At 35.1% G+C, this 17,082-nt stretch overlaps 1 protein-coding gene across 1 annotated transcript in view; it reads right to left on the bottom strand.

The window, feature by feature from the left end:
• Positions 1-17,082, bottom strand: part of TMTC2 (transmembrane O-mannosyltransferase targeting cadherins 2) — a 292,156-nt gene that overhangs the window by 96,927 nt on the left and 178,147 nt on the right. The window contains exon 4 of the mRNA XM_074902779.1: positions 8,996-9,110. Within this exon, the coding sequence (XP_074758880.1) occupies positions 8,996-9,110 (115 nt within the window). The remainder of the gene's footprint in view (positions 1-8,995; positions 9,111-17,082) is intronic.

A 17,082-nucleotide genomic window follows, 5' to 3' on the forward strand; every position in this document is an offset into this window, starting at 1 on the left:
AGTAATATCTGAAAGGGAATGTGCCCTTCATTACATGGTTGCAAAGAGATCATTAGAGTTAAATACTACCATCAAGGTCTGTTCTTTCCAAAGAAGCTGAGAGGTGAACTCAATTACCTATGCAGTCTGTTAAGTTACATTAACAGCTCTTCAACAAGCTTCAGCTGAAAGCTTGATTATAATTTTTTTCCTTCTCCTTCAGAAACAGGTGAAGTACAGGTTATTTTGTCACAGAAACACTTCCTGTTTCGTTGGAGTTTAGTGTCCTTCCCTTCAGAATGGAAGCCAAAGCCACCAGAGGAAATTCCAGTATGCCTCCTGTGTCTTATTTTCACATGCTTCAGCATTTACTATATTCCAGCTAGAGAATTTTTATTAAAAATACTCAAAATTACTTTAAAATCACTAGAAATAAAACTGAAGTGTCTTTATGAAGATACATTAAGGGCAAAACTTGAAATGAAACTTTTCTGTGCCAATTCAACTAGAGAATTGCAAAATGTCTATAAAGCAAACTGACCATGGTTGTACAGAAAGGAGTTGTCGTGTCATAGGCTAGGAACTAATAGCTGCATAATTATCATAGTCAGCTAAGCTTCCAAAAAATGAGCTGACTAGCTACAGAACAGAGGAGCATGGACAGAGGCAGATAAAGTGAAACCCAGACAGAAACAATGGAAGTCTGTGACCTCCTTGGAGTTCTTAGCATCTGCTTATTCAGCCCCATTTTGATTGTCCCAATTCCTTCCTTCCCTCCTTAGACACCCGTTTCCCTCTAGCTGGTTGCTAGGGTTGAAGTCAGCAACTGGCAATGGCAGATGGAGTCTGTACTTCCTTGTCTAAGGACTCTCAAACCTTCTGGACAAAGACTAGTTCCCTTCCACTCACCTGGAAAGGAGTAATAATGGATGAGTGATAATGGTGATAATGAGTGACAATGAGGGATAATGGTGAGTCTGTAAAAAGATCACAAACTCTTTCTAAAAAAGATTGGGTGCACACAGATTTTCATCTTTTTTTGTGTCGGAAAAAAAAAAAAGACTAAATATTTAGCCAAAACTTTCCAATCTGGCTAGTAACTTTATCTAATTGTACAATCAAACAATTTAAAGTTTGTTTGTCATGCTTATTATTATGCTTTATTACACTGAAGTAATCTTTAAAAGTTCAGGGTGCATTTGTAAAGCTCAAGAAATACACAGTTCTACTGTATTTCCTCTTAAAGGAGACAGCTGATTTTCATCTCACATTGCCACTTCCTTTGTCTACAATAAATGCAGAAAAAATGTTTGCTCTGAAGGAACAATCTCTAGGCGCAGAGGAAGAACGTCCCTCAGCTGGAGTCCCCACCTTGTGGGCTCTGCGGAGTCTCCAGTAGCTCACCCCTCCCAGGGGCTGGGGTAGATGGCTGCATAAACAAGTTCCTCCTGTAGCCGGGAATGGATCTGTTCTTAACATGCCTTTCCACTTCTCTGTTTATACTTCAAAATGGTAACTGCTCTTTGGAGACTGCTGGCAGATGGGGAAGTAGCAGACAGAAAGAATATGAAAGCAGTGATATAATGCAAAGCATTGAACGTTAAGCCAGTGGTGGAGCAGAGCAATTGGCATGTGTTGAGTACATACCTATCTTTTGGGGTTATAGAGACACAAAGCCTTCCTTCTTCCTTATGCAAGGATGAAAAGGAAAGCCCGTCCTTGAAATAAGGATGACTGATACAGAAGAGTAAGCTCAAGTGATAAACTTGGATGAAAAGCTTGAAGTCGTCTGTCACTTTTTAATAAACTTTCTACAGTTGCTAAGAATACCAATCTAGATAAATAAAAAAGCATAACCCCAAAACATCATGTCCCCCCCAAAAAAAACCCCACAAAGGAGCAATTGCTTCAAGTTTGCAATTCCAAACCACTTTTTTCTCTCCAGTCCACCTCCCAGTTGTAAGGCACATAAATTGGTACCTGAAACATGCAACTTCCGTTCAAAGAAAATTTACTGACATAACTGGGAAAAAGTGAAGTCTATCAGATGGACGTAGGGTGGGGAGGAAGTCAGTGGTTCCTTTAGCCTAGTAAGAAAAGTACTGTGGAAGAATAAAGTTTCTCCCTAGAAACACATGAAGATGAAACTACTTGGAAAAGAAAAAGCTATTTGAACCATAGGACACCAAATAAATTATTATAAATTCTCCATGAATTAATTTAGAAATCACTAGGAGACAGGTTCTAACTATCACAGTAGCAATATTCTGGAATAAGCTTACAACAGGATTTTTTTCCTTGCATTGCTTTTAGCTAATTTTACAGTGAAGTGTGAATCATTTAAGAAATGAAGGATATGTGCTGATTGTCTGTAAGAGTAGCAGACTCCACCCAGTGACTTAAGAAGTGTCTCAGAATCCTATCTGTCTAATAGGAATAAAAATAAAAAATAAAAAAAAACAGTGAAAAAAGTTTTGGCTATCTGGAAATTATGCACATCACTTCTATAAATAGAATTGCTTACTTAAATATGTGCAGGAAAACATTTCCCCAAAAAGAATTCTTTGCAATCATGCTCAATTCCTTAAGCTGCCACCTTTTACCTATCTTGTCTGACCAATAACTTGAAAAATCTTCCTGTCTGCCTTGGTTTTGACCTGAAGTCACTGAATACTGAATGGAACAAAACTATTTTCGGGGACTGGAAAACAGTCACAAAATATAAACAGGCAGTAGACAGTCTACCATTTTTCTCAAGTTACATATTAATTTCTTCCTGTTATAGTCCTATTAAAGCCAGCTGGTCTTCTTACAAAGCAAACTCCTCAGTAACTAAAGCTGGCATAAACTGACGAAGTACAACAGACAGGAACCATAACTGTCATCATGGCAAATATGCATGTTAGTGAAATATTTTTTAAATTTTCAAGCCGGCTACATGAAAATATTTTAATCAATTTTTTTTGGTAGAGGATAACAGCTAATAAAGGGCCAATTAGCTATTATTTTGCCATTACTCCAGTTCATCCATGCCTCATTTCATCCCACTGATTTCAGGAGGTATTATCTACAAAAAAATTGTATTTAACTAAATGCTACACTGTCAAACAGAGAAAGAAATGGAAGAAAATCCTCTTTTATTCCCCACACTGATGTGTCTCTAGCCATGCAGCACTGGAAGATGTGCTTTGCCTAAGGCAACTCTTTCACTGTCATTTGCAAAACTAGTGGGTAGAAAGACAGGTATGGATTCTACAGCAGCCCTGTGCATGAAACCATTAAGTTTGGTCTTTAATTAAGGCTTTTTTGTTCGTTTGGTTTTTTACGTGAACCATTTAGCTACACAGCCAAATGAGTACTAACCTTGTGTAAGAGTCTACAGCTAGATTTCATTAACAAGAAAGCCAATCATTAAGAGGCAGTACAAACAGGGAACATGTTTAATTTCCAATAACAACCTGTTAGCAAATATGTAAATGGAACATAAATCCTACTTTTTTAATCAATAAGAACCCAAACAGACCCAGTAGACACTAACACAGAATGACCATTTCCTTTGCAGAGCTCACTAAGCACAGTCATCCATAACCCCATTAGTAAGAAAAATCAAATAAAAACAAATCACCCCCAAAACAATCTCTAGTCTTTCAGACAGCGTAGTCAAAACTCTGTCATGTTCTCCTACTTCTAGGGAGGAGCCTTCCAAGTGCAAGCAAATTGGTCAGCAAATATAGTCCTCTTGTTTTCGCTGTTACTGGGGCAGTTTGGTTGGGATTATTACCATTTCAGCACCACATCAACTCTCACAACTCCTGTTTCCTTAACAGAGGGAGGGCTGCCACAGGGACAAGTAGTAGCATTGCTCCTGCCTTTCTTCACCTCTGGACACTGGGCAGTGGTGTGCTGTGCCAGCAGCCCTCAGACAAGACGTTTATTCCCCCCCTCACATGCCCCAGCAGGCAACGTAGGTTGAGGGCTGGAGAGAACCTCTTACAAGAGGGGCCTTGTACAAAATTGAATGCCAATGTCTCCCATTCAGTTTGGGAGTCTGACAATTATTTTCCTAATTTTATAAAATGGACAAAGTTTATGTAAGGACTATGAACCACCACAATTTCAAACACTGAGGCATTGAATAGTTAGGTCACTGTATGTATTTCAGCTCTCAATATTACCAACAAAAATACCTACTTCATACAGGCCCTACAAAAAGTCCCAGAGCAGAGTTCTGCACTACAGGACACCACTGATCACCAAAGCCACCTTTGGGTGCTACCTCAAAAGCCAGTCTCACAATATAGAAAGATTTTATCAAGGCAACTTTCATTACAGTAAGACACAAATTTCAGCTGCTGTCTTTGACAGAGTAAGAGCTATCTGGCAAAGCAGAGATTAATTCCAAACAAGTTTGTAAAAAGTTTGCATTCACAGCTGAGAAAAAAAAATACCCAAGTACTGAGACAGCAGATGACACATCCTCTTTGCTTTTTAACTTGACATCTGCATTATGAAAACTTGTGGGCTATCAAGGAAGAGGAACCATAACCTTGACTCATTTCCTGCTACGTCAAGTGGCGCAGCAACTTTGTCCGGGGCAGGCTCAAATACAGTTCAACTTGTGTTAGGTTAGCCAGCTTTTAGAGCTTTTCATCTCTGATAGCTCAGCAAAGGAGAATTTTATGCCAGCACCCTTAAAAGACAGAAGCAGAGGGAATACAATTTCAGATGTTATATAGGCTAACAACAACAGACAAGGAAGAACGTTGCTCACATTGATTTTTACCCAAGGATGTGGGTAATATAAACCACATATAAACCATTTCTGCAATCCCAGACTTTACAGAATTAAAATTTCAGCTACTGTTGAAGACTTTACCTAACAGAAATCTAAGAAATCCACTTTACAGACATAATCCCCTAAGTCTGTCAAAATAAAGTTTATTGAAATTCATACTTTGAACTTATTCAAATGAATTAAATTATTTGAATAATAAACTTGCACACACAGCCCTATATTAAAGGCAAAATGAGATATTTTGAGAGGAGCAAGGGGATGGCTGTTTGGTAGAAATTTATCCTTTATAGGTCATTGTATACTCAAAAAATACAACATTTAAGGTAACTAGTACCATTATAAAGTAATATTCAATATCTATGTAAGACGCAAACATGCTTAAGACCAGCTGAAATTCAAGGTAATACAGAACAGATGACAAAAGAATACTCTAAGCAGAGCTAGGCCTAAATACAAGAGAAATAATGCATAAGAAACTGTCTTTTAACAGATAAGCAATTTTATTTTAGGCTTTAATTAGAAGCAATTTGAAACAATACAAAAAAAAACATAAGCTTTAAGTAACAATCATAAGGCAACAAAAACTGAAAACCCTAAACATACTAGTTTGGTTTTAGTGTACTGACCATTGCCTAGTTTGGGAGAACAAACTACTGGTTTTCTACAGCTCTGTCCTTGGTACTTTACAATATTAAAATACTGTATTTCTGTACTGCATGTACTGTACTGGATTTCTCTGTTTAAAAAAAAGGCACGGGAAAAGATCTCACTTTATGCTGATTTACCAGCCTATGAAATCTAGCTGAAATCAGCAGTGTTACTTAGCTTTGAGATTTATTTGTAACAATTAACTGCAGTGCAGTCTCAAGACGTGACAGAAGTTATTTATTATAGGAGGCCACTCAGTATGTGTTTTTGAATTACAAACTACCTTATTAGTCATATTGTAACACATTCTTCATCTACAGTGTAAAACAGCTAGGAAAATCTCAAATGCTTTCAGAGTTGCCAGAAATTTACCCCCTGACTTTCTCATGAGAGTTTCAGAAAACAAGCTTCCAAACAAGAATTCAAGTCCTTAGCCTGAGCTTAAGTTTTCTAAATTCCAGGCCATAGATCCTATCTTCAAGACAGTCTGGGTCATAAACTATCCTGAGGTATAAGCTATGCATAAATTTAATCCATACTTATTGGATCTGAGAAAATGTCAACAGAACATATCTAATGCAGTGATGAACCACCACCCCAGTATTAATGTAAGCAAGAGCTTTTTTTTTTTCCCTTTTTTTTTTTTTTTTTCCCCTTTTTCCCCTTTTTTGTTTTATAAATAAAAATAACAACAAAAAATTTTCTGCTGGTCTCTAAAAGTTTAGGAATTTATTTAAGGTTACAGAATTGACACATTTGAACATTATGGGAAATGATACATTCAGAATCAGACAAACCTTCAAACGGAGATTATGTAATTATGTAATCTGAATTAATGCAGTTTGAATTGTCCTAAATGGCAAAAGTAGCTGTAACTCAGAGCCAGAAAGTATAACCTTATGTAAATAAAGATGTAAAGTCAGAAAATAAAAATATACCACTGAAATAGGCCATCCATCTGTTAAATTCTCTAGATTTTAATGCATTAATAAGCCAACTGCTAAGCCAACCTCACATTTCAATGTCTTGAAAAAGGAGAGATCATCAAATGCTTCTGTTTATGTAGTTCTTTTCTTTGATTGTTACTCATTAAAAATTGTGAGTTAATCTTTAATAATTTGTTCCTCAACCAAATAGAACTTTGATTTGTTATTGCTGTGTGTGAACACGGGGCTGCATATGTCAATTCATTTCTATCAAATTTTGAAGTGCTAAGAAAAAATAAAGAGCATGTGAGACTACTATATACTTAGGATATATTATGGCCAAAATACAGTAATTAGAAATTACTGTAAGGGTACTTTTTTCCTAAAGTTCTACCAAATTACTTTTTCAGTTTCGAAGACACATACTAAAAAACAAATCTAACTGGCCTCTTGTGAGCACATATAAGACACATTTTTCCATTACAGTATTTTCTGTAAAAGACTCCCATAGAACTGCATGCCAAGTATGGGCTGAACTTGCAAGAATTTATGCTTAAATTAATCGATTCATTTCTGGTCTTGTAATATCAAAGCCCACTCCACTCACCACCCAGTTTTCATGCTGGATATGGAAGTATCCAACACAGGAAAAGACTACAAAACCAAAAAACTTATTTAAGATTTTTCAAATTCTATTGATTAACTAATGGTTTTGTGAAGTTTAAAAAAAACCCCAAGAAACAAAGGATTCTCTTGCATTCAAGATAGTAGCAGAAAGGTTAAGAATTTCTTTTTGCATATGCAAATGATTCTTTTTTGCATATGCATACACATACACATACTATATAGTAAACACTTCCCTTTGAATATACTTTCTTTAATTTCACAGATACGTGTAATGTAACTTTATGCCCCATATATTCCAACCAGCATTTCAGTTAAAATCCTTTTACACAAATTCAGTAGAATTTGTGTAAAAAATTTTCTATACAACAGCAGTGAAGGTTTTGTATATCAGTGGAAAGCTGGAAGATTATCTGAGAACAGAAAAACTAATGAAATTTGATTTCTTTTATATCTGTCCTTACCCTGTCTTTATTGCCCAATCCCCTTTCCTCTTCTTACCCATTAACAACTTCAGTTTCCCTCTATGACACAGTGAGTGAGTAAGAGACAGAAGTACTGCATAGGCATACAAAATATTTTAATGCTTATAATTTTCATCCCAAAATGAATGGCATATGAGAAACTTAAGAGTATCGATCTTGTCAGGTTTTTTTCCTACAATCTTCTGCTGAGTTCAGAAGGTATTTTTTAAATGTTAGAAGTAGTTTTTTCTTGAAAATATACTTTTCACACTCTCCAGTGCCTAGCAGAGACAAAAAAATGACATGCATACATCTATGTGTGTAACTGCATGATTATTAAAAATATATTTTGAGATATTAATTTGATTTTGGAAAATAAATTCTATTGTTAAATTAATTTGAGTTTCTAGTATGTCTAACTGTAAGGCAAATTAATGAAATGGGCAACTTCTTGCTAAACAAGGAAAAATAAGAAAAAGTCTATTACATTAAACTTCATTTTCAGATATTGTAAATGACCATTTAAAATTGGACTTACAGGCAGAATATTTTTTGTTTATTCATTTAAAGAGGCTTACTATTTGCACTTAATTTTTACACACGTTGTTTCTCACACACACATACTTTTCTGTGACACACGGGACATTATTTTCATTCTACTACCTAATGCATGGCAATCACCTGGATTTTGTTCTCTGCACACATCATGGAACAACAGCATACGGCTATTGAAGTGATGAGCCTGTCTCACATCAGAGCCCTGCTCTGGGGGCTGGGGCTGGGTGGGGGTTGGCAGGAGGGGAAGGAAGGGAGAGCACTGGCACAAAGAGCCATACTGAGCAGGGAGCCGGTAAGATGCACAGCCCGGACACCTGGAGAATCAGTCCCTTCCCCACTGAGGGATGCCACACGATCACACCTCAGGGAGAAGCTTAGCACAACACTAGCTTCTGTGTTCATTATTTGATATGTTGAGTTGGGAAATCTTTTTCCCCACTATTTAATTATTTTGATGCTCATAGTATTTGTTCTCTTACCTACCTACAACAGGATTCTAGTCATTCATCTTTCTTGAACCTACACTGCTCTTAAGTCAGTCACAGGAGAAAATATTCTATTTTAAGATTTTAGGCCTCTGGACCTAACAGAGGGTTACTGGCTTATGCTACGAAGTGCTTACACCCACTCCCCCTACCAAGTGTTATTCAGACCTGAAGTCTAAATAACACCTCTATATTTTAGCCGAGTCAGAAACAGATGGAGTGCTACTGTTGCCAGCTCATCTATCTGTACTTTGTTCAGTGTGGGGGTTTTCTCCTTCTTTAAAGCAAACATATTTACTTGTAAGTTTACCTTCTCAATACCCAATACATGCATATATAATAATGTTGACCAAGAGTAGGTTCTGTCCACCCCCACAGTTTAAGAAGCACAATTAACAAAACTACTATTACAAAGCAACAGCTAACATCATCTCCATTTCCAGCAAGTAAATCAATAGCTCCATTCACAACAGGTTTCACAGATGATCCAACCCCAGGAAATCCATGCATACTTACAAATTATAAAGCATATCAGCCATGTTGCTGCGGTAGTACAAGGCATTTCTATAGGCGCTTTCAGCTTCAGAAATCTTGCTCTGGCTCTTGAGAACATTTCCAAGGTTACCCCATGCTGTCAAGAGGAGAAAACAGTATTCAGAGAGAGCTACAATCCAATTACACATGACAGAGTATCTGAGTATCAGGAAGTTCCTCAGGGAGACAAACTCCACAAAGAAACTATTTTTATGAAAGGAGTGGAGAGGTTGGTTGTTTTTTTCCTTCCAGTTCTCTAGATCTCTGCATCTTACTGTAAGACTCCCATTTCGTAGTGGTGATTTACATACATTCTCATATACATAGCTTTAGGGTGGGAAAAGGATCTCTAAAAACAAAATACATCTCTATGCTTTAGAAACTACTATAGCAAAGGGAAAGGACCATTTTATTTTATATCACCTCTAAATAAGAATCTCCAGAGTAAAATGTGGAACCGGGGCATCTTTGTAGTTTTAGTGGTTTTTTAAGCCTATCTACCCTAAACAGCAAGAAATTTTCCCAGAGTAGACACAGCTCTCACTGAAGTATGAAAACTGACAAATGATGCAGGAATTGAAATAACGGTTAGATAAGTAACCAGGATTAAAAGTATGCCATATGGATATAAACATACTAAAATGCATTTTTTTCTATTGGAAAACATGTGGTTCCTTTCCCCACAATTTATTATGTGCTTTTATATCCCATCTATAAAAAACTTGAGGTAAAAAAATATTTAAGTCTCCACATGTGTTCTGTTTGCAGTTTTGTTGAGTGGCACAAAAACTGTACTTACAAAAGAAACTGGAACTAATGTTTTATAGGAAACACAGCCCATGTTATTCATAATTTAGGAAGTTAATTTAACTGGCATTGTAATTATAGTCTATGTGTACACTTGAAAAAACACATTATGCTTATAAATACATCAAAGTTGTTTCATAAAATATTTCTACTTTCACAAGTATTTTTCTTTATGAGCAGGAACAATGGGAAGATTATGCATGTCCTTTCAACTAAACACAATATATGGCAAACTATTCTTCCCCCCAGATGCACTAACTATAAACATTAGGCTCAAGGAGCAGTTAAGCTGCTGCTGCAGTTACTCAAGCCCTTTTTTTACAGGAATTTGTATCAATCCTGTGTAATGAAAACTTTGAATGCAGTTTTAACATAACACTGCTAAAGAGGTTCATAATTATTTCAGATGCGTGTTACTTCCTTAGAAAGTGCATTGCTTCCAAGCTGCTGTGGTTTGCTGCAGAAGCATCCTGCCACAGGGATAGAAACAGCAGCAAACACAGATTTTTTTTTTTTTTTTTTTTTTCCCGTGAGCAGATTAAACTAAACATTTCTGGGGAAAAAAAAATGATGGAATTCTTTTAGGATTCACAAAAATAATGTCACCCAACTGTGCACAACATATTTTGTAAACACAAAGAAAAAAAACCCACAATATTTCCATGAGAAAAGAAGTTATTACTTTTGTGAGTCACTTCATTTTAGCCTAGAATTTAATAAAAGAAATAATTCAAAAGCTATTTATCCCTAAACTGACAAATGTCACAAAAATGTTCCATCATGCTCTTGCATAATGAAATAAAGCTGCTAAAAATATTCAGATTTACTCAGTTTTACTCTTTGCTAGCATGTGTGCAGAATTCTGAATGTATTTCCCTATTACTGCTACTATTCTTTTTTACACATAGAAAACATTTCTGAAGCTGCCATTAAGGTACAAGACTAATCAGCTTGTAAGGCATTAACAGTTGTGAGAAAAACAGAGCTTTTTTAAAAAAAAAAAAACCAAACCCTCATTTGCGAAAACACTCTGCTGTTGCTTCTTCAGCATATGATCATCCAGTTTCCCATAGTTGTATGTTTCATATAATCTGTAGCTACTTTTGTTTTCACTCTGATATCCCATTACATCAAACGACCATTTGGACTATGGATAACAACTTCCTGCTATATAGTTACTTGCTCCCCACCACTTTGAAGCTCAGTAAATGAAAGGATCTATAGAAGAATGATTCGGTTCATCTTTTCTTCTGTTAGGCTGGAAAAACCCTAATAACACTGTTAAATATAATGGTTTCTCTACACTTCATCTCATGCTGTACCCTCTATTATTTATCTGAGTTAATATAATTTTAAATCAATACTTTATTTTACATTCTAGAAAATAATGGGTCAAGTTTTAAATATCAGTCAATATTTAATCTGCATTATCTTATTTGAAATTTATTCCATTTTGACTTTTGTCTAAACTTGTAAAACTGCAAATTATTAATTCAATTAAATGTGATGCACAAGAAGAAGTAATAGCAGCAGAAAATAGCAAACATAGACCCCAATAATCTCACAATTTATCATTAAAAGAAACATGAAAACCAAGGTCTTTTTACCTCCCCAAACTATAAGCTTGGTATAAATCTTCACATCTGTTTAAATACAGAATTAGTTAGATGAATGACCTAGTTCTGGATGGAGATAACACGTGGAACATTTTGTAGAATAAATGCTTATCTGTAGAGATCATACTCATAGCTCTGGAAGTTACAAAAAGCTATTATCTGCAGCAACCACATCCTTGTGGCTGTTGGTGTATGAGGGAGAGAAAAAGAGGGTGGTCAACATGGAAATAAGGCTACATCGGCTACTCAAGGAACTTCACTCCTGTTTTGTCTTAAATAGTGCAACTAAGGAAAATCAAAGAATTTTAATTATTAACTAAAGCCCTAGCATCCAATTTCTCAATCCATATCTCAGGACAAATGTATCCTGTGAAACTGTAACAACATGGGTTCAACTATGTGCTCATTCAGAAATAAAAACAAAATTACATTTGAATGAAGCCACACGCCTATTAAAAACATACCCTATGACTACAGCCAAATTTCAGCACTCAACTCGTTTCAATCTGTACGTGGCAAGAAAATAAAAATTAATATTCTCAAAAGAAACTGGGGCAGTAATTCTGAAATTTAAAATTGATTTTTATTTCACTTATTTTTGTATATATATTTTTCATCTTAAATCTGTATTACCTGAAATTGCAAAAGGGAACATTTAATATTCAGAAGACACTAAAGTATATATATATATATACACACCACAATTTAATCTTTAATTACAAATTTCATTTTTTCCCCTATTGGACACCCTATTCAGCTCAAGAGGAAAAAGCAAGCTGTGAATGAAACAGCTTTGTAATATTTATTTTTGGCCTGCTGCTTAATTCCCTGTGCACCAACAATGAGACCAAAACAGTCCCAGGTCTTTTAGAAATAATACTCCATCATAGCATGGGAACAAAGGTAACATTCACATATCTCACACACCTACAAAACAGTCAACCCATTCAAACTTCACTTCATTGCCTACTTTTCCATAGATCATACTCAATATAAATGAACACATTAAAAATTAAATCCATTTCATCGTCTCGTATCCTAAGTCAATTATAAACTGAAAAATGTCCTGATGCTTGAGAATTCCTATGCTAGTTACATTTCCTCGCACGAAAATGGAACATTTTAAAGGGGTTTTGTTGCTGTTGTGTGGGTTTTTTAATAAATAGCAGAAAAAAAAAATACACAGCATTAAGTAGGAAAAAGATCAATCTAAGTGTTATCACTTTGGTCATATCAAAATAGATTTCTATTAAACTTTAAAGATGACATGTCACCTTGCGGTTAGAGCAGGTCAAGTTTTCAGGCATTTAATTGCTTTCAAGATGAAAATGAATATGAGAAATTCTGGCTTAAAATTGAACATGATTAATTTCTCAACTATCTCACTGAAACTGAGGATTAAGATTTAAGAAGCCTGAAAAATACCAGGTTTGGCATATTCAACCTTCTTTAACCACCTTCATTCTGGAAGAGAGCAAGACAAACAACAGTGAGGCAGGAACAATGTTGTCCAATCTAATCTGCATGGATTTAAGAAGTATGTTTTACAAAAAGAACAGTGGAACTTTCAGCTTATGATTAAATTATGAAAACAAATAAGAAATGGAAATGAATGTGTGCAAATATCTTCATTTAAATGAATCTTTCCCTGTCTACTGAATTGAGGATCATGCCATGCTATTCAGTGAAATGGAAATAACAAAGCAACAAAGTTTCAGAGAAAAGCACTCAGGTGGTATAAAAACATGTATGTTGATCACTTGATCAAATAGTTTGCTTACCAAAAAAAAAAAAAAAATATCACAAATCATTACCAAAGATAACCCAAAGTATTAAAGGAGGAGTCTTCTTCCTGCCCATCACACCTATACAATCCATGAAAAATGAGGTAATAATAAAATCCATTTGGAAACTCACCACCTATTTAATGTATCTGTTGTCAAACACAGACTGGAAAAAAAATCCAACTAAAATCCCCTATTAAATCACTGAAATACAACATAGCACACTTAAAAATAATAGAGAAAAAAAAAAAAAAAAAAAAAGGAAAATGCTGTCTTTCCCAGTATGTTATGCCAGGAGGCAAAGCACTGCCTTTTGAAAAACTTACTAGGAGGAAACATACTTGAAAACTGATGAAATAAAATGTAGGACTAAAAGTATAAAAAAATTATATATTAAATTCACAATTCACATCAACAAATTATTGAAGTTTTGTAGGACTGTTCTCACCTTAAACTATCAGACAGTCACAAAATAAACTTAAATCACAAACTGATGAATGCATCAAAAAATGTGAACATTATTACTTAAGTGAAACAAACTACTTGAAAAACACTAAAGCCTTTAGGGTACAGTCAAGTCATTTGTAATAAACTTGTCAGCAGTTCAAAACTAGCAACTCTAATTCACAGAAAAATGCACATCAAGCCAAGAAAATTTCTATGAAGCTTTACAGATATTTGTGCATTATTTACTGTTCTTTAGCTTGTGAAATTAGTAACAGCAGTTCCAGGTTGCATTCCTTCTCTTTACAATCCTTCTACACTTCTCCTGACTCATCTATGAAAAAGAAGTGAATGCATAACAATTATCTCTTTTTTTCATAAACAAACTTCAGGGATGAAGAGATGCTAGTCTAGAAAAACAACCCTTCAATTCGTTTTTAGGGCAATTACATATGTTTTTTGGAAGTACTGTAAGAGGTTTGTTGTTCTCTACTATCACAGTTGCATTTATGCTCCCATGTAACAGCTGTGAAAAAGATGTTCGTGGGCAATATTTATGACAAAGGATACTAACACAAGAATCTCAATACAGTGGGAGTTCAGAAACTGAATACTTGACTGTAAAAAAACAGCAGCACAGCAGAAAATCTGAATCTGATATTTGAAAAAATAACCCGTTTTAGAGCTGTAACAATTTCTTTACCAATGTAAATATTTGCATGATCCCATTACAGAGAAGGACAGGATAAGTAATTAAAAAAAAAAAAAAATCCTGTCCTACTCCGAACTAAAGTGGAAGTAAAAAAAACACTTAGAAATTCTTTTCATGTTTAACTTCCGTACAGAAACAGCATTTGTCTTTTTCTGTTAATTCTGAGTAGTATTGATCTCTGTCTTCCCTTTTGGAAGGAAAGCCTACCTGACACATACGGCAACGGACAAGAGTGGAGAGCAAGTATGACTAAGAACATAACAACCAACCCACTTTAACTTATGTAAAACCCCTTAAAGAGCAAAGACGTGCAATTTTGAAAATATTCCACAATTCTAAATTACATGAAAAGACAATAAAAGAAAGTATTTTTGAGTCTAATTCTTAAAGGTCATTCTGTGCATTGCATAAAATAGGCTTTTATCTGACGGGCTTTTGAGGAATATGTTTAATAAAAATATAAAAATAAAATACCCTTCCCTCCAAATAAAAGAATGAGAAAAGGAAGACGTCATTGTACCTCTGCCAAAATTGGGGTCAAAAGAGAGCTATGGTGATTATCAACACAGTTATCAACACTTTAGAGATGCTTTTACTTTACATTGTGAAAGTAACGTTGACTGCTATCAAAACATGCTATATCAGGTTGATGAACAGTGGCCCCTCCTCCACATTCCCCAACTATTTTACACCTAAACCATCAGTACTCTGAACTCCATGAAAAAGTTATTTCTGACCCTCTGTTTAATTTGCAGACATTTTATTTCCACTCTCATTAAAGATGATTAAACATGTGGGCTAAATACATGCTGTAAAGCTCCGAAGAAGCAACCTTCTCAAAACCTGTTGAAATTCCTAGCCACTATCATTGGTAAGACATTTATTTGGATGATAACTAAAAGGTGAGAATTCTAATTTTACTTTTCTTAAACACTTTCTTCTGTTTCCAAAAGGATTTTCCATTTGCTTCTCTTCCCCCTTCCAAGGCTTACAAATCAACTAAAAGTAAGCTATGCACATTTTAGAGAAATCAATTCTTCGGTACAGCACACTAATAATATCTTGGTCAGAGCTTCAATATTTGAAATTTGCATTACAGTTGGTGCAAATTTTTATGTTTTCATTCATTACACACTTGTTAAGAAAATCACAGGAAAAACGGTTAGAACAGTATGACAAAATTATAAAACATTACAAGGAGGAAAGGGTACTAATTACACTTCCTACTTTGACATGTGAAGTTTTCCGAGAATTTAATCACAGTATGACTTATTTTCAGTGGTTTTTTTTTCCTCAAATTAGTTACTTAGGTAGTTACCAGTATACTGGAGTCAAATCTGAAAGAACTAAAATAACTTTATGGAAAACTATGAATTTTTACTACTTTCCAGGTGATGCTTCTGGTAGAGTGACAAAAATATCATGGGGAAGATGCCTTTGGCCTTTACTACACCATGAGTATTACAGAGTGTCAGTTTATATGGCACTGTCACCATAATAGGTTTGATGAACAGTAAATTAACTTCTAAAAGTTTGGAGCATAAAATAAAACCAAAACCAAAGTGAAATAACCTTTTCTCTTTTGCTATTAACTTTTATGGGTACTTAATTCATGGAGCATGACAACCCAGGTTTCCAGTTTAGGGCTCTTTTTTTTTTCCTTTTTACCATCTGTTCTTAACACTTTTTCATTTTGCACTATAAATCACTACTTTACAGCTATCAGTATGAAAGTCATGAATTAGAAGCATTCACATTGCCACCTCACCCTATAGCAATATCACCACAACGTAGGCAGTCAAGTGCAGTAGCATGTTGCGAACCTCTCAGCTCTGCAGTAAAGGGGAGCAAACAGAATATTGCATATTCTTGGAATTTTCACTAAGTATGTTTTTCTATTCATTCTTAGCACTGACACTGAATATTTCTAGATCAGATATTCTATGAATCAAGTTGTTTTGTTTTACCACCTCTCTGAAGCTCCATATTAACAGCTGTTTCAGCAATGTTACCCTGCAGAGAGCACTGGACCACTGTTAAGATTACAGACTATTCAAAAACTAGAGAACTTTGTGAAACATTGCTGATGGCAGAGGATGCTTCAGTAAAAACACACTTAATGTTGTATATAGTTTGCACAGAAAAAATGTTCTCAAGTTTATACCTTTAAAACAGATACGTACCTGTCATTAGATTCAGCTCCCTCCTGCTGAAATTAAGGTGTTGAATTGGGAATTAAAAGAGGTATATTCTATTCCCAGTTCTGTTGCTGGTCTTTTGTTCAGATCTGTTATTCAGAAGGTTTCACCTCCTCATGCCTTTTAATTTGCATTCTTGACATTTGTTACTCATCCATTAATTGCAAGTTTTTTCTGCCAAGAATTGTAACTCACTGTGGTTTTGCATAGTGCCTACTATAACAATTCAGCTAGACACTACTGGAACATAAATGTAGGATCACCTCTGGAGGAATTAAGTAAAGGAAGAGGAAGTGTTCTTGCAATACAGAAGAGATGTAAGGAACATTTCACCATATAATTAGTATTGTCACAAAACGAGGGCCATGAAAATGAAGTCACAGTTTAAACATTGTGGGAACATTGATAATTGAGTATGCAATTTATATTTTGATCTATGTTCTTGACTTCTGTTAAAGGGTCATCCTTCCTAAAACACATTTGGGAATAAGCAAAGCTTGCATATGGA

The sequence above is a fragment of the Athene noctua genome, chromosome 3 (genome assembly GCF_965140245.1).
Source record: "Athene noctua chromosome 3, bAthNoc1.hap1.1, whole genome shotgun sequence".
Taxonomy (NCBI): Eukaryota; Metazoa; Chordata; class Aves; order Strigiformes; family Strigidae; genus Athene; species Athene noctua.